Raw genomic sequence first — 26185 nt, 5'->3', positions numbered from 1 at the left:
TGGCAAATTAAAAAGAAATTGAGTTAAATGTGAATGTTAGAGTCAGCTAGGTCCACTTTCTGCCAAGTGACATCCAAACATGAGCATTATGTTTTAATGCCAAGAACCTACTAAATGTTTAAGCCTCAGTTTCCTCATCAGTAACATCAGAAATAACAGTACCCCATCTGCATGATTATTATGAGAGCGAAATAAATAAATTCATATTGAAAGGGCTAACCATTGTGCCTGGCATGTAGTAAAAACCAATAGTTTCCTCCTTTCATGTATGGAAAAGGAGGGGCTTGTATAGTAAAACCAAAGCTGAGGAGGAGGAGGATGATAGTAGTAATAAGGATTACTACTAACATTTATTGAGTCCATTTTTATGGTCCAGGCATTGTGCTAACTAATGCTTTACTCTTTAAATCTTAATAATAGCTTTGTGAAATGTATGCTTTTATCATTTATATTTTACAGATGAAAAACTAAGGCACAGAGAGATTAAGTAGCTTGCTTGAAGTCATGTAGCCATTAGTGGCAAAGTTGGTATTTGAACTAGACAATCTGGGTTCATAGTCTGTCCCCTATAGATAGGGTGAGCTGGAAAAAAAAAAAAAGTGGAAGTTTCTGAATGCCAAACTGAAGAGGTATAAAAATCTTGGAATATTAGGACCATTGTACTTCTGTTATCAGTATATATTACAAGTAATTTTGCCATAGGCGTATCACATTCTATAAAAGTGATTCTCAATAGAGCTCATGTAATGTCTATTTAAGTGGTAAAGGTTAATTTGGTTAATCTCTTTTTACTCCCTTAAGAGGAAGTGATTTCTTCTGTTGGTTGCAATAAAAGATTTTTTTAAATTAAAAGGTCCTAGAGTATACTCATTCTTTTAGGTTCATCACTTCAGAATGTTCTATAAACCTTCCTTTGTAGGATCGACTAGCCAATATGTTGCCTCCTGCCCCCACCAGTGGAATGGTGCCCACGTAACTGCTTATGAATGAATCATTTTCCCTAATTGGTTTTGTCAAACCTGACATTTCAGCAATCCACAACTGTAAAACCAGATGGTATATTGGAAAGCACATCTTCTTTCTGGCAATAACTATTCTACTCCTCATTGTAGTGTCCTTATTGATATTTTGTGTCCATTTCTCTTGTTCCTCCAAATAATTTGAGCGATCTATTTTCTGGCTCATAATTAGAGATTGAGACATTTCTTGATATATATGGAATCCTTTTGCTCTTGAATAGACTGATGTTTTTCCTATTCCTGACCTAAAATTTCATATCTGAAAACTGTACTGTACTTAGTCCTTGAAGGTAGAAATAGTTTTGTTCAGTTACACCTACTGTGCACTGGGGATAGTGAGATAAATGAGAAATGGTTCTAGCCCTTAAGGGAAAGACAGCCTTGTTGATGGTAAGTATTTGCAGAAAGCATAGATGCAACAATAGGAGTCTATACAAGTTGCAGAGGGACGCAAAGTGGAGTATGGTAAAATGTGGTAGAGGAGAGGCAAGAAAGGCTTCATAGAAGACGTGATGCTTGAAGAGAGTCTTAAAAAATGAATTAAGTATTTATCAGGTAAATGAGGCAAAGAAAGAACATCCCAGGCAAAGAGTATGAAATTCAAAAGGAAGCTGTAAATAGTTTGATGTATCTGGAGCAAATGATGAGACTGAAAAGAATGTCAGGAGCCAAGTCATGGAAGGCCTTTTATGCCATGCTAAAGAGTTTGGACTTCTTTAGTTCTATATGTTGAAATTATCTGAGTGGAACCCTTAACCTGATTCCAGCCATGCAGAAATGCTGGATTAAAAGTCTCCAATACAGAGCGGAGCTTGAAAGCAAGAAAGGGAAATCCTTAGGTGCCAGGAAGAGAGAGGAAAGCAAAATCAGAGCTGTAAATGGGAGCTGAAGCTAAATAGTTGCAGGGAACATTGAATCCAGATATAATGCTTAGGGGCTGGGATTTTAAGGCCAGTATGGATGGGAGATAGGACCTCGGGCTAATGTGATGTGGGGAGCTAGAATTGATCTCCTATGTGAAGCTGGAAGCCAAAACAGGACTACCATATGTTTGTGAGAAATGAGCTAGAAAAATTCCATCCACTTGTCCAGGGAAGCAGATTGTTACCTTCTCAGGGTCTTAGATGGAAAAAGAGTTGACAATAATAATAAATTAGAACCACACTCTTATTACCATGCATGAATATGTGTACAGTCATCTCTCAGTATCTGTAGGGGATTGGTTCCAGGACCACCCCTACAGGTGCCAAAATCCACGAATGCTCACGTCTGTTATATAGAATGGTGTGCTATTTGCCTATACTCGATATAGATCCTCTTGTATAGTCTAAATCATTTCTAGATTACTATACAGGTTGAGCATCCTAATCTGAAATCAGAATGTCACAAAATCCAACACTTTTGAGTGCCAGCATGGTACCCAAAGGAAATGCTCATGAGAACATTTTGGACTTTGAATTTTTGGATTAGGGATGCTCAACCAGTATGTATAATGCAAATATTGAAAATCCCAAATCCCAAACATTTCTGGCCCCAAGCGTTTTGGATAAGGGATACTCAATCTGTAATACCTAATACAATGTAAATGCTTTGTAAGTAGTTTTTATACGGTATTGTTAATGGAATAGTGACAAGGAAAAAAGTCTCTATGTGTTCAATACAGATGCAGCCATCTATTTTTTTAAAAATACTTTTGACCTATGGTTGATTGAATCCACAGGTGTGAAACCTGCCAATCCAGAAGGCTAGCTGTAGTTAAATTCACTCTATTTGCAAAACTGAAAAAAAGTAATATAAAAACTGGCCTGGAACTGAGAAAATTCAAATCTTGGCAAAGGCAAATGTGAGATTTCTCTATTAAGACACTTCATATCCTAGAATGCAGAGGACTTTCATAGAACAGAATCCCCTGTAAGGATAAACTAATGGTCAGAAATTACAGTCTATAAGAAAATAAATTACCAAGGGAGAGAATGAGCAGACAGATGTAAGTAATAGAATTTCTACCCCAAGAAGTAGAGATAAGAAAACAATCTCAAAGAGACCTTAAATATGTTTAAAATGTTTGTTATTGGTGGAGGGTGTCCAGGTTCTTGGCGTTTTGAACAAAGAATTGGACAGAATGCATAAAGCAACAAATGGAGCAACGAAAGCATAGATTTATTGAAGTAAGTACACTCCATAGAGTGTGAGCTGGCTCAAGCTCACACTGCTCAAGAGTGCAGGTTACTGAATTTTCTGGGGTTTGAATAGTTTGAATACCCTCTAGAGGCTTCCCATTGGTTACTTGGCTTACACCCTAAGTAAATGAAGTAGTGGCCTGCAACCAGTATGATTGGTTGTGGAAGGTGACTAATCAGAGGCTGAAGTGAAGTTACAAAGTTACACCCTATGCAAATGTCTGATTGGTTCCAGGAGGGGACCAATCAGAGGCTGAAATGAAGTTACAAAATTACACCCCTATGCAAATAAAGACTAGGCAAGCGACCAGTTTGGTTGGTTGTGCATTTTTCCTTTTTTTTTTTGAGACAGAGTCTCGCTGTGTCACCTAGGCTGGAGTGCAGTGGCGCAATCTCGGCTCACTGCACCCTCCAACTCCCAGGTTCAAATGATTCTTGTGCCTCAGCCTCCCAAGTAGCTGGGATGACAGACATGTGCCACCATGCCCAGGTAATTTTTGTATTTTTAGTAGAGATGGGGTTTTGCCATTTCGGCCAGGCTGGTCTTGAACTCCTGACCTCAAGTGATCTGCCTGCTTTGGCCTCCCATAGTGCTAGGATTACAGGTGTGAGCCACTGTGCCCCGCCGGGGTTTTCTTTTTGATTTAGTTCTAGGAAGTCAGCGCGAATCAGCCTTAGGTTCCCTGCCTCCAGACCTCATGTTCACAGAGATAAAGGAATGGAAACCATAAGATAAGAACAGAATAGTATGAAAAGAGAACAGGTAAGTTTGGAGAAGAAGAAAAACAGAACTTGTCCAATGAAAAAATATCATTATTGAAGCAGAAACACATCAAACAGGTTAAACATAGGCAAGCCATAGCTAAAAAGAGAAATACTTAGGATTTCTAAATAAGTCACTTAGGATGTATCATACAGAAATGAAGAGACAGAAATATGAAAGAAAAAAGTACATAAGGGATAGGCAGAGAAGCCATGGAATTGGGGTTTCTGAAGTAGAGGCTTGTGAGGAGAATACTGGTATCAGTTTCTGTTAGTATACATCTTAAACATTGTAAAGGTAGGTTGAGCATGGTGGCTCACACCTGTAATCCCAGCAGTTGGGGAGGCCAAGGCAGAAGGATCACTTGAGCCCAGGAGGTCAAGGCTGCAGTGTGATCTCACCACTGCACTCCAGCCTGGGCAACAGAGCATGACTCTGTCTCAAAAAAAAAAAAATTGTAAAGGTAAACACTCAAATGATAGAAATATAATATATAACTTCCAAACCATAGAGGGAAAAAAAAGGGGGCTGGGCACAGTGGCTCACGCTTGTAATCCCTGTGCTTTCAGGGGCTGAGGTGAGGGGATCAGTTGAGGCCAGGAATTTGAGACCAGCCTGGGCACTGGGCAACAGAGTGAGACCCCATGTCTACAAAAAATACAAAAACTAGCCAGGTGTGGTGATGCATGCCTGCAATCCCAGCTACTCAGGAGGCTGAAGCAGAAGAATTGCTTGAACAGGTTGGGGGAGCCGGGGCGGAGGTTACAGTGAGCCGAGATTGTGCCATTGCACTCCAGCCTGGGCGACAGAACAAGACTTTGTCTCAAAAACAACAACAACAAAAATTAGCCAGGCGTGGTAGCATGTGCCTGTACTCCCAGCTACTCGGGAAGCTGGCAGGAGGATTGCTTGAGCCCAGGAGTCGAAGGCTACAGTGAGCTATGATTGTTACCACTGCACCCAGCCTGCGCAACAGAGTGAGACCCCATCTATAAAAAAAAAAAAAAAGGAAAAAGGAAAAAAATAGATTAAAGAAAACTGTTAAAAAGAAGATACAAAAGAAGAAAAAAGGAGAAAATATGTTCAAATATATCAGTAATCATAATAAATACAAATGGATTAAACATGCCTATTAAAAGATAGAGATTCTCAGATTGGAATAGGAGGCAGGGAGCAAAATAAAGCAGCCACAGGCTATGTAAAGTGTAATGACCCAGAGAAGTTGAAAGTAAAGAGATGAAGACAATATGCAAAAAACTGTCATAGACATGAGTTCATTGAAACAATATTTGTAACATGTAAAATATGGGAAATGAAACTACCTAATAGGGGAATAGTTTTAAAATTCTAAGACATTTGTGTATAAAAATAATGGAATACTATCCAATACTATTAAAATGGATCAACCAACCAGGATTACATGTTTCAGTTTGGATAAATCAATAAAATACACTGGTGAAAAAGGCATTTTTCACCATGTACACTATTTACACTTTCTTCCTATTCAAAATTTCCCCTTAGCTTTATTGATTTATTTTTCATACAGTTTAACACTAATACCATTTTATATTGTAACAGATCATAGAAAAAGACTGTCTCAGTTTTTACTAATGCCCCTAAAGACTGAGAACAAAGCAGTAGGTATCAAATGATATTTCCCAGTGAGATTCTAGACCATCTATACAGAAGGCAATACCTGAAGACCAGTTTTGGGATCCTGAACCCATCACCCACCATAAGCCATAAAGTAGGTTGAAGTTAAAGGAAGAGGGGAGAGAGAATTCCTTTGGATGAAGCAAGAGTGCCACGATATTTTTTCACTTGGAGAACTTGACTTTAGTTCCTGGGGTTGGTGGACAGAGATCAGCCTATGCCTGGGAAAGTCTAAAGACAGAGAATGGCTGACTGATGTCAAAAGGAGAAGTGGGCACATTGGGAGAGCTGTTACCCGCCGAATTCTTTAGGACAAAGATGTGGGCAAGTGTGGGAGAAAATACTGCAAAAGGAGAAGTGGGTACATTGGGAGGGCTGTTACCCGCCGAATTCTTTAGGGCAAAGATGTGGGCAAGTGTGGGAGAAAATACTAGCCGGCCTGGAGTTGCATGAAAATTGATGGGTCCACAAAGATACTTGGAAGGACACTGGGATCCCTATAGGGAGAGCCTGTGGGAGGTGGGTTGCCAAAAACTGGGGAATCCAGAGGACTTGTGGATGGCTGGCAGAAGGAGACAGTGCCCACAGTATGGGAACTGCAGGTGAGAGCTCAACAGTGGGAGCTTTCCAAGGAACTGCAAAAGTAACCTATACGAGAAAAAGAAAGTCAGCTTTCAACATCTGCCAAGTCCAGGTAGTACTAAAACCTGATTAGCATGGTATCACTATGTTAAAATAAGGCTTTTCCTTTCCCTTTCCTCTTTTCCTTTTCCTGGCTTTGAACCTGGAAGGGTCAGAAACCAAACCAAACAAGTGGATTGGAGAGGAAGAGAAGCAAAGTTGGAGTGAGAGGGAAATCAAACACCCTTCTCCCACCATAGGCTTCTAGGCTGGAAGCAGACACCAGCCAAGGGAGAGAGAGAAGACTTTTTTGTTGTTGCTTTTATCAAAGTATCATACAGAAAATGCACATAGAAAACTGCACAAATTGTAAGTATACATGAGGAATTTTCACAATAAACACACCAGCATCCAGATCAAAAAACAATATTACCAGAATCCCAGAATCCCCTTCAGTTCCCGAACTGTGCCCACCTCCCTCAGATAATAACAATCCAAGATGAGACTTTTTGGGTGTAGTTGTAAAAGCAAATTAAAAGTCTCCCACTTTACTTTTTAAAAAATTATTAGTGGAATAATTTCAACACTATAGAAAAGTTTGCAACACAGTATGAAGAACTTTCCCATCTCCTTTACCCAGATTCTTTAACTGTTAATTTTTTATACTTAATGGAAAGATGCATATCAACTTTAAGATGGTACATAGTTTCTTCTAGGAAGGGAAGGAGGAGAATGAGTTGATGCAGGATACAAAGGTACTTAAACTTTATAATGTTTTATTATTTTATGTGAAATGGCAAAGTGTTCATTTTTTCCATTATAAATAGTGGGTTACTCTGTACCTTTCTATGTGTTTGAAGTTTTAAAAAATTATTTGAACAAGAGAGAGTTTTAAGTTTTATCCTCTAGGAAGTGGGGAACTACTGAAGTGTGCTTTTGATTGTTGACATAAACATGTCTATGACTTCCCTGCTCGCTGTTCTTGCCTATGAATTAAGACACTCTTAAGTGAGCTATAGAGTTGATTCGCCTCAGCATTGTTTTTCTCTTCTCATCCTTATTGCCTCTCACTGCTAAGTGCCCAGTGCTGTCTGAGATGGTAAAATTAAAACTTGCACTTTTCCTAATAGATGCACCTCTCTTCCTGATTTGCACTAAGCCGTACCTGCTTTTAAGCAATTATCCATCATTTGGGGCCATCAGATGCACTGTATTTTGGTTCAGGTCATAATCAATAATTCATATGTCAATAGGAACCCCATTAGCTCAGGTGAAGGCAGATGTCTTTCTAATGAAAATGTTCCATTTTCCAAATGACTTTTCTTTTTCCCAGAGAGTTGTGGTTGTAGAAGACATAAAAAGATGGAAAACTATGCTGGAGCTTCCTGATCAAACCAAAGAGAATCTTGTTGAAGCCTTACAAGAATTAAAGAAGAAAATACCCTCCAGGGAAGTGTTAAAATCAACAAGGATAGGTATATTCCTTCTTAATTTTATTTTTTAAGAAAGCTTATATTTTGTCTCCCTTCTTCTTTCCTTCCTCTCTCCTTCAAACATGAAGTTATCTGCCTTATCAGTGCTTTCAACTCTCTGGTAAAGGACTGTTGTTTAAAAAATTATCTGTTGGTTGCAGGCCAATACCTTGGTAATATATTAAAAAAGTTATCAGAAAAATGAAATATACAAAATACAAGCCCCAGTTTTTAAAATTACATTCAACAGATATAGAATTACTCTTGTCAAGTTACTATGAAAGTTTCTAAATGCTTAAATTTAATTTATGTACTTACTTCATGGACTGGAAACTGGCAATAACACATGGATAACATTTTGAGTGTGTTAGATGCTGGGTATGCAGAAATGGATAAGATATGATTTGTGACCTTGAGAAACTTAGGATTTGAGCTGGGTGTGGTGGCTTATGCCTCTAATCCCAACACTTGGGGAGGCCGAGGTGAGCAGATCACTTGAGGTCAGGAGTTCGAGACCAGCCTGGACAACATGGCAAAACCCCGTCTCTACTAAAAATACAAAAATTAGCCAGACATGGTGGTCCGTGCCTGTAATCTTAGCTACTCAGGAGGCTGAGGCATGAGAATTGCTTGAACCTGGGAGGCAGAGGTTGCAGTGAGCCAAGATCGTGCCACTGCACTCCAGCCTGGGCGACTCAGACTCTCTCAAAAAAAAAAAAAAAAGAAAGAAACTTAGAGTTTGGTAGAGGAGACGAGCATATAGACAAATGGGAACAGTGAAATATTGTAGGTTATAAATAAAAACGTGTAAATAGTGTTCTGAGTACTATTCTAATCTAAACAAGGTATATACTGGGGACTTCAGAAAAGGCTTCATAGAAGAGGTGACATTTCAGTTACATCTTGATATTATAGCATTGGAGATATTTAAAAGGTAAGTCAGGGACCATGTTGAATTGCCATTTTAGTACAGTACACAACTGTGAATAATATGTAAGGGAGGGCCAACAGGTGTTACTCAAGCTGCTCCCAGCTCCCCAGGGAGTCCAGGACAGTCATTCACAGCTGCTGTTCTTGCCCTCACTAGTGCAGCCATTGCCTTGGTCTGCCTCCCCTTGACCTCTTGTTCATGAGAAGCAGGAGAGAGAGCAGCTTCAGAACTGGCACTAACAGCTGGGAAGAGCTGTGCAAAATCCCCAGAGGGCCCCCCAAGAGTCTTAGAGTTGTACCCCTGTAATATAAACCAGAATCTGAGAAAATCAGATGCTTTAAGAATATAAGACCCTATCATTGTAGCCAAGGAGATTCTCCCATCTGCTGCTGGATTTTGTCTTTATAGGTTATAATCACTAGGGGGCAATAAGACCATTCGTATGAGCAGATAAAGTATTTCCACCAGTAGAGGGTACTAGTGATTACTAGTTTATGACATGTATATGTGTACATATGTATATGTATATAGTTAAGCACATTCCACAAATACTATATATGATCATAACTTAAATATCAACATAATAGGCTGGATTTGAAGATTTTAAGATTATAATTAAAAAAATAATTTCTATTTGGTGTTCAAGTATAATTGTGAGTATGCTTTCAAGAATGGGTATTTCTGATGTTTGGAGATTTCAATTCAAGAATCATAATGAAACCACAACAGGGCTTGACTTAGGAGGAACTGGAAACCAACCAACTTTGAGTTTTGACTCTATCCCAGGCCTCCCCTAAACCTGAGGTTGTATGGAATATAGGAGTTTCTTGGTTTCTTTATAGTTACATCAGTTGCTATGCTGAAGATTTCATCTGGATCATTGCCTGAGAGTGTTTACATTTCTTCAACCTTTAGTCTTCCTGCCTTTTCCTATCCTGTGGGTTATAAGGGACAAATATTTACTGAGTACCTTCCCTGTGTTGGGAACTATATAGGCATAATAATGAAGGAGACAGATATTGTCCTGCCTTTTTGGAGCCTTAAGTCTAATAGAAACACAGTTTAACAAGACTTCATCATACAATGTGATGAGTGCTCTGATGATGGGGAGAAGTTAGCAAAATGACTATATGTGTTAGGAGTAGGGCAGAAGGTATTGAAGAATGTGTGAGGCCGGGGTACATCACGTGAGCTGTATAGAAGGTGGAGGTGGGAGAGAACATGTTGCATTCCAGAAACTAAAAGTAGTTTGGCGTGTTAGAAATGTAATGTGCTTGAGAGAGTGTGGCAAGAAATGAGGCTGGAGAGACATTCTGGACCAGATGGAGAAGGTTCTTTGTAAACCATTCAGAACTGTTTGGTCTTGGCATATGTATTAGTTATCTATCACTGTGTAAAAATTACTCTAAAATTTAGCTGCTGAAGACAATATTTATTTTTTCACACCATTTTTTTAAGTTGAGAATCCAGGAGCAGCTTATCTGGGTGGTTCTGGCACAGGGTCTCTTACGAGGTTGCAGTCAAGCTGCTGGCTGGGGTCGTAGTCATCTGAAGGCTTGACCAGGGCTTAAGGATCTGCTTCCAAAATGGCTCACAGGATTGCTGGCAGGAGTCCTCAGTTTCTCATCATGTGGGCCTCTCCTTGGAGCTGCTCATGACATGGCAGCTGACTTTCCCCAGAACAAGTGATCCAGGAAAGAACAAGAAAACAAGAGAACAACCAAGATGGAAGCCACAGTCTTTTATAACCTAATCTCAGAAGTGATATATCATCAGTTTTGTCATATGCTATTGGTCACACAGACCAACCCTGATACAGTTTGGAAGGCAACATAAGGGTATGAATACCAGGAGGTGATAATCATTGAAGCCTAACTTGTAGACTGGCTACCATAGCCTGTATTTCTTTTTATTTATCTTAGATACATTATACTTCCTGGACCTGCAAATTCATGTTCATTTTGAAAATTTACAGCCATTATCTTTTTTTTTAATTTTTTTGAGACAGGGTCTTTCTGTGTCACCCAGGCTGGAGTGCGGTGGCACAATCACAGCTCACCGCAGCCTTGACCTCCTAGGCTCAAGTGATCCCCCCGCCTCAGCCCCACAAGTAGGTAGGACTGCAGGTATGCGCCACCACATCCAGCTAACGTTTGTATTTTTTTTTAGAGACAGGGTCTCGCTAAGTTGCCCAGGGTGGTCTCAAACTCCTGGGCTCTAGCAGTCTTCTCACCTCAGCCTCCCAAAGTGCTGGGATTACATGCATGAGCCACTATGCCTGGCAACAACCATTATTTCTTCAAAAGTTACTCTCTTTCATTATTTCTGTTCCCTCCTTCTGAGACTCTATAATTAGAAGCATATTAGGTCTTCTGTTCTTCGTACCCTTTAGTTTATCTATTTTTTATCTCCTTGTCTGACTCAGCATTGTGGGGTAATGTCTTCAGATACGTATCTTCCACGTCACTCATTCTCTCTTCAGCTGACTCTAATCTGCTATTTAGCCCATTTGTTAAGTTCTTTATTTCAAAAACTGTTTTTCATTTTTACAAATTTGCTTTATCCCCCCCAATTTTTTTTTTTTTCTTTTTGAGACAGTCTTGTTCTGTCACCCAGGCTAGAGTGCAGTGGCGTGATCTCAGCTCACTGCAACCTCTGCCTCCTGGGTTCCAGCGATTCTCCTGCCTCAGCCTCCTGAGTAGCTGGGACTACAGGCACGCGCCACCACACCCAGCTAATTTTTGTATTTTCAGTAGAGACGGGGTTTCACCATGTTGGTCAGGATGGTCTCGATCTCTTGACCTCGTGATCTGCCTTGCCTCAGCCTCCCAAAGTGCTGGGATTACAGGTGTGAGCCACCGCGCCCAGCCCCAAAATGTTTTTTATAAATTTTTTTTTGGTGCATTCTTGTGATTTTGCCTTTTATTTCTTAAACATTTAATATCTAGCTCTTCTGTATTCATCTAACTATTCTAATATTTATGGTTCTTGGGGATTTAAATCTGTTATTTATTGTTTCTGCTGACTGATGGTACTTGCCTTCCCATGTGCTTATTGATTTTTAATTGCAAACTCATTATTGTATTTCTATTTTTCTTTTAACTTTATTTTTTTTGAGACAGGGTCTCACTCTGACTCCCAAGCCAGAGTGCAGTGGCACAATCACAGTTCACTGCAGCCTTGAACTCCTGGGTTCAAGGGATCCTCCTGCCTCAGCCTTCCAAGTAGCTTGGACTACAGGTAGATGCCACCATGCCTGGATCATTTTTTTAATGTTTTATAGAGAAGGAGTCTCGCTGTGTTGCCCAGGATGGTCTTGAACTCCTGTACCCAAGTGATCCTCCTGCCTTGGCCTCCCAAAATGCTGGGATGAGAGGCATGAGCCACTGTGCCCAGCCTGTATTTCTATCTGTAGGAATTCTGTGGGGCTAAATTGAGAAGCTTCCCTCCAAAGGGGATTAACTTCTTTTGTTTCTGCCAATAATCAGAGGCTATCTCTGACCTGGATACTTTAGCATACCTCTTAAGGATCTTACCTCGGTATGAGAGTCCCAGCTCTGCTCCTTGCTACTGGCCCACAGCTAAGTATTTCAGCAGCATTGCTATTGATATCAGCCCTTAGGATAACCCCACCCCTCCCTGAGTGCACCCTTCTAGCCTCTGCTAACTTTTTTGTTGGGGTTAGGTGGCTTTTATCCAGGATCTAGTAATACTGCAGTGAAAGAGTAGCTTTAGTCCGCCATAAAGCTTGAGAGTTTGCTCTTTATCTTAAAGATAGTAGGATTATTATTGAAGAGTTTTGAATGGAGGAATGACATATTCAGTTTAGAAAAATCTATCTGGTTGCCATGTGGGAAAAGTGTTGGACAAAAGCAAACCTAGGGGCTGGAAGCTCAGGAAGCTACTAAAACATCTGCATAAGAAATGAGAGTGGCCTGGATGGAGTATTAATCATGGGGATGAAGAAATTGTAGTTGGAATCAAGAGACATACATGTAATAAATCCAAAGGACTTGTAGATTGATTGGATGTTGGGAATGAAGATGAAGCAGTGAAGGCTGAGGGCTAGGTTTCTGATATGGGCAAGTAGGTGGATGGTAGTACCACTCATTAAGATAGGGAACAGCAGGTTTGGAGGTGGAGGGAATAATAAGTTCCATTTTAGACTTATTCTGTGGAACATCCCAAAAGAAATGTCCAACAGAATGCTAGAAATACAAGAGTGAAGCTAAGGAAAGATTGTAACTATATACTGAGGAGTCATTATCAGCATAGAGCTGGGAAATGGTGTGATAATAGTAGATAAGCTGCTGGGCGCAGTGGCTCAGGCCTGTAATCCCAGCACTTTGGGAGGCCGAGGCGGGTGGATCACGAGCTCAGGATATCAAGACCATCCTGGCTAACACAGTGAAACCCCGTCTCTACTAAAAATACAAAAAATTAGCTGGGCGTGGTGGCGGACACCTGTAGTCCCAGCTACTCAGAAGGCTGAGGCAGGAGAATGGCGTGAACCTAGGGGGTGGAGCTTGCAGTGAGCCGAGATCATGCCCCTGCACTCCAGCCTGGGCAACAGAGCGAGACTCCGTCTCAAAAAAAAAACAAAAAAAAACAAAAAAAAACCTAGTAGATAAGCTTGCCTAGGATGAGTATATAAGTTAAGAAGACCCAAGAGCTGAGTCTAAAATCCAGAAGCACACCAGTATTTAAGGACTTATAGAAGAAACCAAGAAGGTACGACCAGAGAAGCAGAAAGAAAACAAAAGAATGCTGTCATGGAATGCAAAGGAAAGAGTGTTTCTAGGAGGGGATTGGTTAGCTTTGTCCATTCTTGTCAAAGGGCCAAATAAGCTACATCTAAAAATTGCACATTGGATTTTGCAAAATGAAGTCATTAATGATCTTGCTTAGGACCGTTTCAAAAGTAAGGTTAGGGGCAGAAGCTTGAGGAGTGAAGAAGATGTATGAAATGAAACAAAATAGACAACTCTTTCAAGAAGTTTGGTATTGAAAGAAAAGAGAGGTGACAATATCAGAAAGGGAATGTGGGATTGAAGAAAGTTCTGTTTTTTAAGATGGAAAAGGATCCTAACATGTTGAATGCTAATGGCAAAGATTCTGTAGAGTGAGAGAAGTTAGTGTAGGAGAATCATAACAGGGTGAGCCCCTTAAATTGTTAAGATTGATTACCAAGATGAGGATTAGCAAGAGCCTTGGATCATCATTTGATCTGTGTTTTATAGAATCTACATTCATTCATTCAACACATACTGAGCACCTTCCTTGTCTTATGCCTTATGCTGGGTGTTACAGAATAATGCATGATTCATGTTTGTAAGGCGCCCACATTCTCTGGAGAAACAGGCATTCAGGTGTATAATAATGATTGACGTGAAAATGCTAAAATCAAGGGATGTACAAAGGTCTGTGGGAATACAGGGGAGACAGTGAATACTTCTGCTTAGGCAAGTGGAGAAGGGTTTTTATAGAAGAGATGAGATTTTGCTAGGTCAAAATGAGATCTGGCTCATTGCGGGCAGAGACATGAGTAAAGGAATGGAGGCTTGAAAATCCTGAAAACAACATGCTAGAATGTAATATGCATGGCTAGAATGGGCAAGGGTGGATAGCGATTGGGCCTGATTATAAAGAAACTTAAAAGCTAGCCATTAGGGTATGGACTTTTCCCAGATGCCATTGTTTTCAAGTGTGGATTTCTTAGAACTCTGGTCCAGTGAGATGTTATTTGAAGAAAGTGTCCTGGATTCAAATAAAGCTTGGAAAATGCCACATTACTATTTCCTCTCCCTTCCAGGTTTTCAGTATACTTTGTCATTTAATAGGCTAGATGAAATCCTACAATAAAGAAGCCTGTTTGGCCAGGCGTGGTGGCTCACGCCTCTAATCCCAGCACTTTGGGAGGCGGAGGCAAGTGAATCACTTGAGGTCAGGAGTCTGGGACCAGCCTGGCCAACATGGTGAAACCTTGTCTCTACTAAAAATATAAAAATTGGCTGGGTGTGGTGGTGCATGCCTGTAGCCCTAGCTACTCGGGAGGCTGAGGCAGGAGAACCCAGGAGGCAGAGGTTGCAATGAGCCGAGATCATGCCACCACACTCCAGCTTGGGCAACAGAGCAAGAACTCGTCTCCAAAAAAAAAAAAAAGAAGAAGAAGAAGAAGAAACTTGTTTTATTTTATGAGTATTTTTTTGTTTGTTTGATTTTTAACTTTTATTTTAGGTTTGGGGGTACATGTGAAGGTTTGTTATATAGGTAAACTCCCTGTGTCATGGGGGCTTGTTGTACATATTATTTCGTTACCCAGGTATTAAACCTAGTACCCAAATAGTTGTGTTTTCTGCTCATTACCCTTCTTCCACCCTCCACCCTCAAGTAGACCTCAGTGCCTCAGTGTCTGTTCCCTTTTTTGTGTTCATGAGTTCTCATCATTTAGCTCCCACTTATAAGTGAAACATGCAGTATTTGGTTTTCTGTTCCTGCATTAGTTTGCTAAGGATAATGGCCTTCAGCTCCATCCATGTTCCCACGAAGGACATGATCTTGTGCTTTTTTATGCCTACATAGTATTCCATGGTGTATCTGTGCCACATTTTCTTTATCCAGTCTCTCATTGATAGGCATTTCAATTGATTCCATGTCTTTGCTATTGTGAATAGCACTTCAGTGAAGGTGGGTATCTTCTTAGCAACCTATGAGCTTTAGAAACAGCTGTTACTGGAACCATTTAATGTAACTATAGGATGACATGATGAGCGTTTCTGGTGACCAAGAGAAAAATGCATAGGGAAAGGGTGTTAATAGAGAAAAAACAGGTAGAAATCAGGAGATCAGATAGGAGGTCATTCAGATATTCATTCATGTGCCAGGCAGTGTTCTGGATACATGTGATCAAAACAAGACAAAAATCCCTATCCTTGTGAAGCTTACATTCTAGTGAGGAGAGAGGCAATAAAGAAGAAACATAATAAATAAATTGTGTAGTTATGTTAGAAGATGATAAGTGCTGTGCAAGAGAAAAAGTCAAGCAAGTTAAGAGGGATGGGGAACGTGGATGGTGTAGGCTGGCGTAGGCCTCATTGAGAGATGACATTTGAGCAGAAACTTGAAGGAGGTGAGGAAGTGAGCCATGAGGATGAGGTATGGCTGTAAACATTGAGGTGAGACACGATGAAGACTTGGAGGACTGAGAGAATGGAGAAATGAAATAACTCCTTAGAGAAACCTTATCAGGGAGAATGGGCTGGATTTAGCAAGGATTGACCATAGAGGCGAGGGAAAATGGGGATGCCCCGATGATGCCTCTTGCTATGTTGCCACCCTTATCCTCTCCACTGGCTCGCTCTTTCTGCTTTCAGACAAGCACAAATCTTCCCCTTTAATTGTCTTTGCCACCTTTTCCAAACACCTTATTTCTCTTCTTTTTATGGCCAGATTCCTTTAAAAATGTTGGCTACTCGCAACTCTCATTTCTGGCCTGCGCAATCCTTTGGGAAAAGCATTCCAAGCTGTCTTCTCCCACAACCACTGTTCTCTCAGGACACAAGTAATTTCATTCTATCCAAATCCAGTGGTCTTGTCTCAGTTCTCATCTTCTCAGACTGTGAATTTGAGACCACTGATACTCCCTTTCTGTTGACATAAATGACACTGAACTGGTTGCCAGTTCTGTATCTATTTTTAAACTGTTTGTTACCTTCATAGCCCTTATCTCAGTTTGTAATCACCTATTTAATTATTTACTTCTTTTTTATTTGCTAGGCAGTAACTCTGTGCCAGCAGAAGTTACATTTTATTTACCAGTGTATTTCAAGCATTAGTGGCATACAGCAGGAGCTCAGGAATATAGTCTTCAAATGAGTGAAAATGACAAAGTTGAACAAGTTTTCTCTATGGCTTTTCTTGCCTTCTGTGTCCTTGTTTCTTTCCTTTCTGTGTTTCTTCAGTCCTTGTCCTCTCTCCCCTAACAGGATGCTTTTCCATAAAGCTCAGCCCTTAGTCTTTTGCTGGTTCTTCAGAGCATTTAGCGGGAGAGCTTGTCCATGTCTCCAGCTTAACTGAGGCCTTAATTCAGATACCTCTCAGATATGTATCTCCTATCCTGATCCATTTTTGAATCTTAGATTTTTAGAAAGGTTGTTCCAATTTACATTCCTACCATTTTCTTAAATCTACAAATTCAAGAGGTAAAAATAGCATCTTGTTTTCATGTGCTGCATAGAATGAATTGTTTTCTATGCATTTTTTGGCACTTTTTCTTTTTTTTGTAAACTGTTCATGTTCTTTGTACATTTACTGCTGAGATCTTATAATTTTTCTTACATATTTCTATGAGCTCTGTAAATGTCAGTGTCATAACCCTTTTAAATCCATTTACCTACTTCAGTTTATAAACAGGGAAACTGAGACCCAGAGAGATGAAGTGACTTATCCAGGGCCACCTAGTGAGTTAGCACCAGAGATGTAATGAGAACCCAGGTCTCCTGGGGCAGTGTTCCTTCCTGGTTAGCAGGATGCCATTGTGCCCTGGACCCCAGCCATATGTCCCTTTATTTTATTGGACTGTCTCTATGGGTTCTACCATCTGCTTGAATTTAACTCTTTTAAGTCAGAATTTAGTGCCTTTTCTTGTATACCTCAAATGGGAGTTTTCTCTCAGTGTTTCCATTTGAGTCAACGTCCCTAGAGTTTTGTTCTTACCTAAACCCATTAAGTGGAAATGTCCAGCAGGAGGTTGGAGATGCGGGATTCAAGCTCAGATGCAAAATTTAGACTGGAAATACTTATTTGGAAGTCATCTGCCAGGAAGTGTTTGCTTGCAATCACCTTAGTGGATGAATTCTCTAAGTAAAAGGAAAGATGAAGGGGCTGAAGGACTGAACCTGGGAGAAAATCTATGCTGGGGAAGTGGGAGGAAGAAGAGGAGCCAGATAAAGAGACTAAGGAAGTGTGGTTAGACAGGACGAGAGCCAGGGCGGTACATGGACATGCAGGCCAAAGACTGTTCTTAGAGGCAGGGGAAATGAATGTCCTCAAGTGGTCTGGGAAGTTGAGGACCAACTAGCAAAAAGCCTTTGGAGCTGGCAGTGATAAGGCCTCTGTGAGTGGATGCCTTTATTATCAAGGAAACCAAAGAGCACGGGGTATCGAGTAAATAGCTGATCAGGCAGTGGAGTTAGGCCTTGTACTCTTAACCTGGTGAGCAGGCATGCTCCATTTTTGCAATACTATATATATGAATATTCTGGGAAAAGTTTTGTTAATCATATCTGATTTCAGAGATGCTGTATTTTTGTTTATGATTGTTTAACAACAACAACAAAACCCCTCTTCTTACAAAGTACTTTCACATCTATGACCTTGTTTGATCTATATAACAGCTCTGGAAAGTAAGTGTAATTTTTTTCCATTTTACACATGGAAAAACTGAGGCTTGGAGAGTTTAAAGTAACTTGTCCCAGGTTAGACAACCAAATAATAAATGACAAAGCTAAAATGTTCTTATACCATGTTATGCCATCTCCTGAAACCTAAAAATGAATAAAAGGCTAAAATCAAAATGACGGTAGGACTGCATTCCTTTCTGGAGGCTCTAGGGGACAATCCGTTTCCTAGACTACTTGCCTTTTCTAGTTTCTAGAGGCCACCTGCATTCCTTGGCTTGTGATCTCCTTCCTCCATCTTCAAAACTTGCAATGGTAGGTTGAATTCTTCTCACATCTCATCTCTGACCCATCTTTCTGCCTCTTCTTCACTTTTAAGGACTCATGTGACTAGACTGGGCCCACTTGGAAAAGCCAGGCTAATTTCTTCATCTCAGGGTACATAACCTTAATCACATCTATAGTCTCTTTTGCCATGTAAGGTAACGTAGTCACAGGTTCTGAGGATTAGGGCATAGTCATTATTGGGGACCATTGTTGTGTCTACCATATACCATACTCCTCAAATTATGCTATGCGTTTCAGGCTTCTGTGCTCTTGTTCACTCTACTTCTTGTGTTATTCCTGTCTCCTTGAGTTATTATTATTATTATTTTTGTTTTGCAAAAGCCCTTCAAAAAATCTGACAGAAGCCCCAGCGTATCCAGCCCTTGTTGCCTTTGAACTGGGAGTTTAGTCACCAACTAAATTAGCATTGTCTGAGTGTGATGCTTTTCATTCTCAGGGCTCTGCAAGAAGGCTCCTGAGTGAGGTGATGCAGGGACTGTGGAGAGATGCTCATTACCAGGGGTCTCCAATTTTCTTTCTTTTTTTTTTTTTTTTTTTGAGACAGTCTCACTCTGTCAGACAGGCTGGAGTCCGGTGGTGCGATCTTGGCACACTGAAACCTCCGACTCCTGGGTTCAGGTGATTCTCGTGCCTCAGCCTCCCAAGTAGCTGGGATTACAGGCGTGCACCACCATGCCCAGCTAATTTTTGTATTTGTAATAGAGATGGGGTTTCACCATGTTGACCAGGCTGTTCTCAAACTCCTGGCCTCATGTGATCTCCCCACCTCAGCCTCCTAATAAGTGCTGGGATTACAGGCGTGAGCCACTGCACCTGGCTGAGTTATTATTAAGACCAGGATAAGCATTGCCTCTTTCATGGTGTTCCCTGACCCCTTTACCAGCTGAATTGACTCCTCCGCCCTTTTGGCCCTCCTTGGGGTTCCCCCTTCAATACTATCTTAGGACCCATATAACACCTTTTTGTGTGCATTTGTTTGTTTAGGTGTTGTCCCCTGACTTTCCTAGAGCTCCTTGAATACAGATTAGTCTGGATTTTCCGGGTCTTGTCTTGCTCAACATTCTATCCCAATGCCTATGAGTATTTGGTAATGTTTGGTAAATGAGCAAAAGACTGCTTCCTGCAGGGAATTTGTCTTAACAGTGTGCTGGGATGCAGAAATCCCCTAACCGTAAACCCAGGGAACTTGACCTGGGTCATAAGACCAGCCAGTGGCACTGCTTACTTTAAAACATAAACTTCATGGAGAAAATAATGACTTTTTGCAGATCATTAACTTCCTTGATGTAGCTACTGGCCAACTTGTGACCTTGGGGAAAGGTCATGGAGCCTCATCTTTTTCATCTGAATCAGGAGGATGTAGGACTATCTGATCACCAGAGGGAATAGTAGAGGGTTAAAGCTTGGGCTCTGGAGCCAGACTGCTTATATATGAAACCTGGTCTGGCTTCTTGTTGTTTTTCGTAAGTTACCTCACCTCTCAGTACCTCAGGTATCTTTACCTGTAAAATGGGGAACTATAGCACCTACTTCATAGGGTTGTTCTGAGGATTAAATGAATTAAGATATGTAAAGTGGTTAGCACAATAGCTGTTATTATGATTATTTTATAATTTTTTTAGAGACAGGGTCTTACTCTATCATCCAGGCTGAGTGCAATGGTGTGATCATAGCTCACTGCAGCCTCGAACTCCTGGGCACACACGATCCTCTTGTCTCAGCCTCCCAGGTAGCTGGGACTGTAGGCATGTGCCACCACACCCAGTCAATTCTTTTATTTATTTATTTTTTAAAATTTTTTGTAGAGATAGGGTCTCACTATGTTGCCCAGGCTGATCTCAAACTCCTGCACTCAAGCGATCCTCCTGCCTTGGCCCCCACAAAGTGCTGGGATTACAGGCATGCCACCATGCCCAGCCTGTCATTATTAATGTTATCATGAAATTCCCTTTGTGATCTGAAATTTATGATTCTGCTCTGTTTTTGTTTAGTAGAGGGTTTCCCAGACTCCTTCTCTTTCTTGCCTCAGACTGAATTGCCTTTTTGCTGTTAGTCCTCTTTGGAAATCCTTCCCTCTTGCTGACAAGTCACATCCCCCACTGGGCTCCTTTACAGCCCTACCTACCCTTCCTGGGCTGGTTTGGCTGGTGTTGGCAGAAGATTCCTGACCAGTCCGGGCATGGCTCTTGTGGAAGTATCTGAGGAATGTACTGCCCCCTGCAGGCCAAAAGCAGTGACTCCACTGTCCGGACCTGAGAGTTGAAGCTTTCTTTCCTTTGGCCTTACTCCAAGTTCCTGTACCTTGGAGTAAGGTACAGGCCACCTCTCAGGGCCTGTGCTCTTCTGATTTTGGAATACCAAGAATGTGAATAACAGTATCTCAATAGAGCCTTATTGAAGACTTCCTGTGTGCCAGTCCCTAATAACAGAGAAGTATAATGTATTAGGGGTTAAGTGTGCAGGCTCTGGAGGTGGAGTCAGGCTGCTTGTGTTCTAATCCTAGCTTCCACACTTACTAGCTATGAGACCTTGGGCAAGGTGCCTTACTGAGTTTAGGTTTCTCATTTGTAAAAAGAGATATAATAACAGTATTTAAGTCATTGTTATAAAAATTAAATGAGATAATTCATACAAAGCCTGGAGTGATAAGCAGGAAAAATTCTCAGCAGTGGATAAGAATTAGAAACTTTTCATTTTCTCAGCACCTTTGGATTCATTTCTTTACAGTATAGTTTCATTATTTTGTTTGCAGTTGTGTGATTTTCCTAATCACCTCTATCCATATTCAAATGTCAGTACAAAACCAATTTGAAAGTCAAATGTAAATGTTTTTTATTTAACTGATTCAATTCAGCAAACATTTATGGATTGTCTCTTCTGTGCTAGGCACTATGCTGGGGGCTGGGAATAGAACTTGGAGTAAGGTACAGGTTCTGCCCTCAACACATTTACAGTTTTGAGGATAAGATGGACATTTAAATATTCTAGGCAGAGGGAATGGTATGAGCTAAAGCACAGAAGTAGGAGCAGGCCAGCCAGCATGACCCCAAACAGGGACATGCAAGCTGCTCTCTATGGCTAGAAGGTAGTGCACAGAGGCAAAAGAGTGGGAGGGGTGAAAGTGAGGGGAGAGAGGAAGGAGGGCGACATGGTGACAGGTGAGGCCAAAGAGATTCTAGGTCATCCAGAGCTTTAATGCTATGTTAGAAGTTAATTTGAGGGCAATGGAGAGCCGTCGGAGGATTTTTATTAAGGGTATGATATGATCAAATTGTGTTTGAAAAAGGTCATTTTCCCTTCAGCAGAGAGGATGAATTGGAGAGGGCCGGACTGGAGACAGAGATTGGTTAGTGAAGTAATGCAGTAGACCTGTGGAGAAGTGATGAGAACCTGAATCAGGGCAGTAAGAGTGGAGAACAGGCGAGGAGGAAGAGTAAAATGTAGAGGGAGAATTAAGGAAGTAGATCTATATGACTTGGAATGGCTGAATGAACGTAAGGTTGAAAGAGACAGTGGATCCTAAAATGGTGGGTGGGTGCCATTCTGTGACAAAAAATGTTGAGTTAGAGGTGTTTGCAGAATAAGCAGGTGGAGATGTCCAGTAGGGGACTGGATATTTGGTCTCGTGCTCAGTGGGAACCTTTGGCTAGGGACACATAGTTGGGAGTCATCTGCCTGCAGGTAGCTGGACCACAGGAGTGGGCAAGATTACTCAGGGAAGGCAAGTGGAGAAAGAAAAGAGGCCAAGGAGAATGCCCTAGCTGGGGTTCACAGATAATTAAAGATTGGGCAAAGGATTAGCAGCCAGCAGAGGAAATAGAGAGGAGAAGAGACTTAGTAACAGGTGGTGTCTCCAAAAGCAATGCAAGAGAATATTTCAGTAAGAAAGCCAGTGTCAGATGCCACAGAGAGGCCAAGTAATGTCAGGATGGAGAAGGACTGCTGGATTCGACCAAGTCAAAGGACTCTCTGTTTGAGGGACTTCTGCATTATTTCTCATACATAAAGCTGGGTCAGCAGTGCCTTTCTTGGAGAGAGAAAAGGTTAAGGTGAGACTCTTATGAAGGGAAGGATCTCTATTCTGAAAGAAACCTGAATATTGCCCTACTGTAACACAGCCCAGGCTGTTAGGTTTGTTGACATGTTGAGCCAGCCCATTAGATTGTGAGCTGAACTGCATGGATACACACAGTCCCACTACTCAGAAGAGACCACCATTAATAATTTTATTGTAAATTCTTTAAGGCTTTTTTCTTTGCATATAAACAAAAATGTTGTTTATATGTATACACATATGTAGTTTTAAAAATAAACATTGACTCATACTATGTGTGCTCTGAGACCTGCTTTTTTCACTTAACTAAAAAAAGTATCATTTTTCTGGTTACTACATGTAGAGCTATTTTAGTTTAGTGTTTTGTTGGGGTTTTTTTTTTTTTTTTGAGACAGTCTTGCTCTGTCACCCAGGCTGGAGTGCAGTGGTGTGATCTTGGCTCACTGCAACCTCTGCCTCCGAGGTTCAAGCGATTCTCATGCCTCAGCCTCCTGAGTAGCTGGAATTATAGGCATTCACCACCTTGCCCAGCTAATTTTTGTATTTTTAGTAGAGACAGGGTTTTGCCATGTTGGCCAGGCTGGTCTCCAACTCCTGGCCTCCAAGGTTCCACCCACCTCAGCCTCCCAAAGTGCTGGGGTTACAGACGCTGGCTGCTGCACCCAGCCTATTTTATTTTTTAATGGCTGCAAAGTAGTTATTGTTTAAATGGACTATAATTTATTTAACAAACAAGACCCTTAATGATGAGCTTGTAGGTTGTTCCTAGCTTTTCACTATCACAAACAGTACTGGAATGAATATTTCTGTACATGTGTCTTCTTTGTACACTTTGGCAGGTAAAATGTAGGCTAAATTCCCAGGGCTGTGTTCTCCTCATCTCTGTATCCTCAGCACCAGGCATAAGGTAAATGCCCGGTAAAATTGTTTAAATGCGCCGGGCTCGGTGGCTCACACCTGTAATCCCAGTACTTTGGGAGGCCAAGGCGAGTGGACCACCTGAGGTCAGGAGTTCGAGACCAGCCTGGCCAACATGGCAAAACCCCATCTCTACTAAAAATACAAAAATTAGCCAGGCGTGGTGGCCACTGCACTCCGGCCTGGGTGACAGAGCAAAACTCTGTCTAAAAAAAAAAAAAAAAATGTTTAAATGCTCTGGATCTGGGTCTGCTATCCTGTACTATCTTATTTATCATTTTATTTTTAGCATCTACTACAGTGACCAAGAGCATAAAATCTTGCTTGCTGAATGAATAATCTCAGGGATAAGGAGAACTCCACCTAGAAAAGGAAAGTATCCAGGGGTGCTTTGTGCTTTTAAGTGATGTGTATTGGAATGCACTTTCCTAAGCATTGCTAGCTAGGAAGCACCTTTAGACATTTCTAATGAGTGCTCTGCATTCCTCCTCCTCTTCCTCCTTGTGATGAGTGTTGATGTACTCCTTTCCCAGGTCCATAGAAAGGCTAGGTACAAATTCTTGATAAATAATTGGTTAGAGGGAGAAGTTAAAGACTCAATATTATTTTACCCTGTCTTCCCTTCAAAGTTTTACTTTTCAACTCCAGGATTCTCTTCATAGAACCTGTAAAGCAGGGACAATTGCTTGTTTAAGCCCTACATGACTAGTGCCCAGCATAGTATCTAGAGCAAACAGGCCTTCAATAAATGTGTGGAGAATAAAGGAATCAAACAATATTGGGCTATGCAGTTGGCATAATTGGAGAAATTTTCTAAATGTTTTGACCATTTTCTCAAATAAAAATTTTTTTTCTGCTTCCCTTTGTTCAATGATGCCTCTTTCATTATGTATTAAATTCTTATGTACTATAGGCTGTTTCTGACCTTCATTTTTTAAAATTCCCTATCCATTTTCTTTTTTGGTGTTGGTCCATATCATTTTCAATGTTGTTACTTTATAATATGTTCTAATATCTTAGATCTTAGATATGAGGCTAGTTGTGCCTCATAACTTCTCTTTTTCAAAGTAGCATTTTATACTCTTGCTCAGTTATATTTGTGTAGAAGTATTTGGTTGTAGTCTAATAAAAATAGCCTACTTAGATTTTTGGTTGAGATTACATAAAATCTATAAACTAATTTCTTTTTTGTTTCTTTTCTTTTCTTAGGCAGGGTCTTGCTCTGTTGCCCAGGCTGGAGTGCAGTGGCATGATCACAGCTCACTATAGCCTTGAACTTTTGGGTTCAAGCCATCCTCCCATCTCAGCCTCCCAAGTAGCTGAGAGTACAGGCATATGCTACCTCACCTGGCTAATTTTTTAATTTTTTGTAGAGATAGAGACTCATTATGTTGCCCAGGCTGGTCTTGAACTCCTGGGCTCAAGTGATCCTCCCACCTTGGCATCCCAAAGTGTTGAGATTATAGGCATGAGCCACTGCACCCAGCCGACTACTTTCTATATTGGCATTTTTGTGCTGATTTTTCCATCTCATAATAAGGTATATTTTCCCTTTATTCAAATCTTCTGTTATGTATTTTAGTAGGAATGTATGTTATTCTTTATATGAGTCTCTCATTCAACCAACCTGCTCTCCTGATTCCCATCTCCTGCCACTATGCTCACTGCTGGAGATACAAAGATGAGCATCCCCTAAGGTTAGGGGATTTCTTGCATAGCTCTTTCTGCAAGAAGCTCAAGTTGGTGAACAAAAGAGATAACCGATCAAATAATTACAACTAACTCTAGTAATTACCATGATCAACAGAAGCGCAAGGTGCTAAGGAAGCAGAGAGCAGGGGTACTGACCAAGACTAGAGATATTAAGGAAGATTTCCTGGAGGAAGGGACCCTTAAATGAGTCTTAAAGGCCGAATGGAAGTTGGCCAGATAAAAAGAGAAGTTAAGAGTATTTCAGGCAGACAGAATGTTCATTGGGGTGTATGCTCAAAAGTAAAGAGATAAAAAATAAAATGTTTTAGGAGCTGCAAGTAGCTGGAGTATTGGATGACAGTGGATAGTAGCTGGAAATGAAGATAGAAAGTAGGTAGGAGGGTGGCAGATTGTGAAGGAACTTTTATGAAAAGGTAAGAGTGGATATAGCACCAAAGGATTTAAGTGGAGGAGTGAAATGGTCAAATTTATGCTTTAGGAAAAAAGTCCCTAAAAAACAAAACACTAAAAATAAATAAAGGCTCTCCTAGCTGCAGTGTGGAAGATGGCATTAAGGGGTACCAAACTTAGCTGGAGAGGTCAATCAGGGTGCCTCCATAGTCAACTGGAGGCAACATGCCCTAAGGCAGGGCAGCAGGGCTAGGGATGGATGAAAAGGAGGAATTCTGGAGCATTAAGGAAGTGGGCACAGACAGACAGCACAAGTGCTCACACATCCATTCTTGTCCATGCTTTCCAAAGCACTTTATAGTTTTTACTAGTTTAAACAGGATTTGTTCCCCTGTGGTGTTCTGACTGGCTATTGCTGACTTAAGAAAGCTATTGGTTTTTAAAAATATATCTATCTTATATTCAACCCATGGAGCAGGATTAAAAAATTCATTAAAATTAAAAATTAAAAAATATATATCTTGTATTCTTCCATTTTTTAAACTTTTAGTTTTAAGTGTTCAGTTGACTTCTTTAGCCTTTCTAGGTATTTATTTTTATCTAAGTACTTTGCATATTGATATTTTTGACCCTTCACCTTTTTTCCATTTTTATTATGAAATTCTCAAACATACACAAAAATAAAGAGAATATTATAACTAACTCCCATATGCCCTTCATCTAGA

At 40.7% G+C, this 26185-nt stretch overlaps 1 protein-coding gene across 6 annotated transcripts in view; it reads left to right on the top strand.

Moving 5' to 3' along the window:
* TCEANC2 (transcription elongation factor A N-terminal and central domain containing 2) overlaps positions 1–26185 on the top strand; it is a 55026-nt gene that overhangs the window by 7517 nt on the left and 21324 nt on the right. For all 6 annotated transcript variants that reach the window (XR_010124545.1, XM_063655658.1, XM_054486967.2 and 3 more), the window contains exon 3: positions 7570–7711. Coding sequence is in view for 5 of the 6 variants with exons in the window: in XM_063655658.1 (XP_063511728.1) it covers positions 7570–7711 (142 nt within the window). In the remaining variant the exon portion in view is untranslated. The remainder of the gene's footprint in view (positions 1–7569; positions 7712–26185) is intronic.

Source organism: Pongo pygmaeus, chromosome 1, assembly GCF_028885625.2.
Source record: "Pongo pygmaeus isolate AG05252 chromosome 1, NHGRI_mPonPyg2-v2.0_pri, whole genome shotgun sequence".
NCBI classification, from domain to species: domain Eukaryota; kingdom Metazoa; phylum Chordata; class Mammalia; order Primates; family Hominidae; genus Pongo; species Pongo pygmaeus.
Note: the sequence above shows the minus strand (reverse complement) of the source record. Positions and strands in the feature narration are given on the sequence as shown.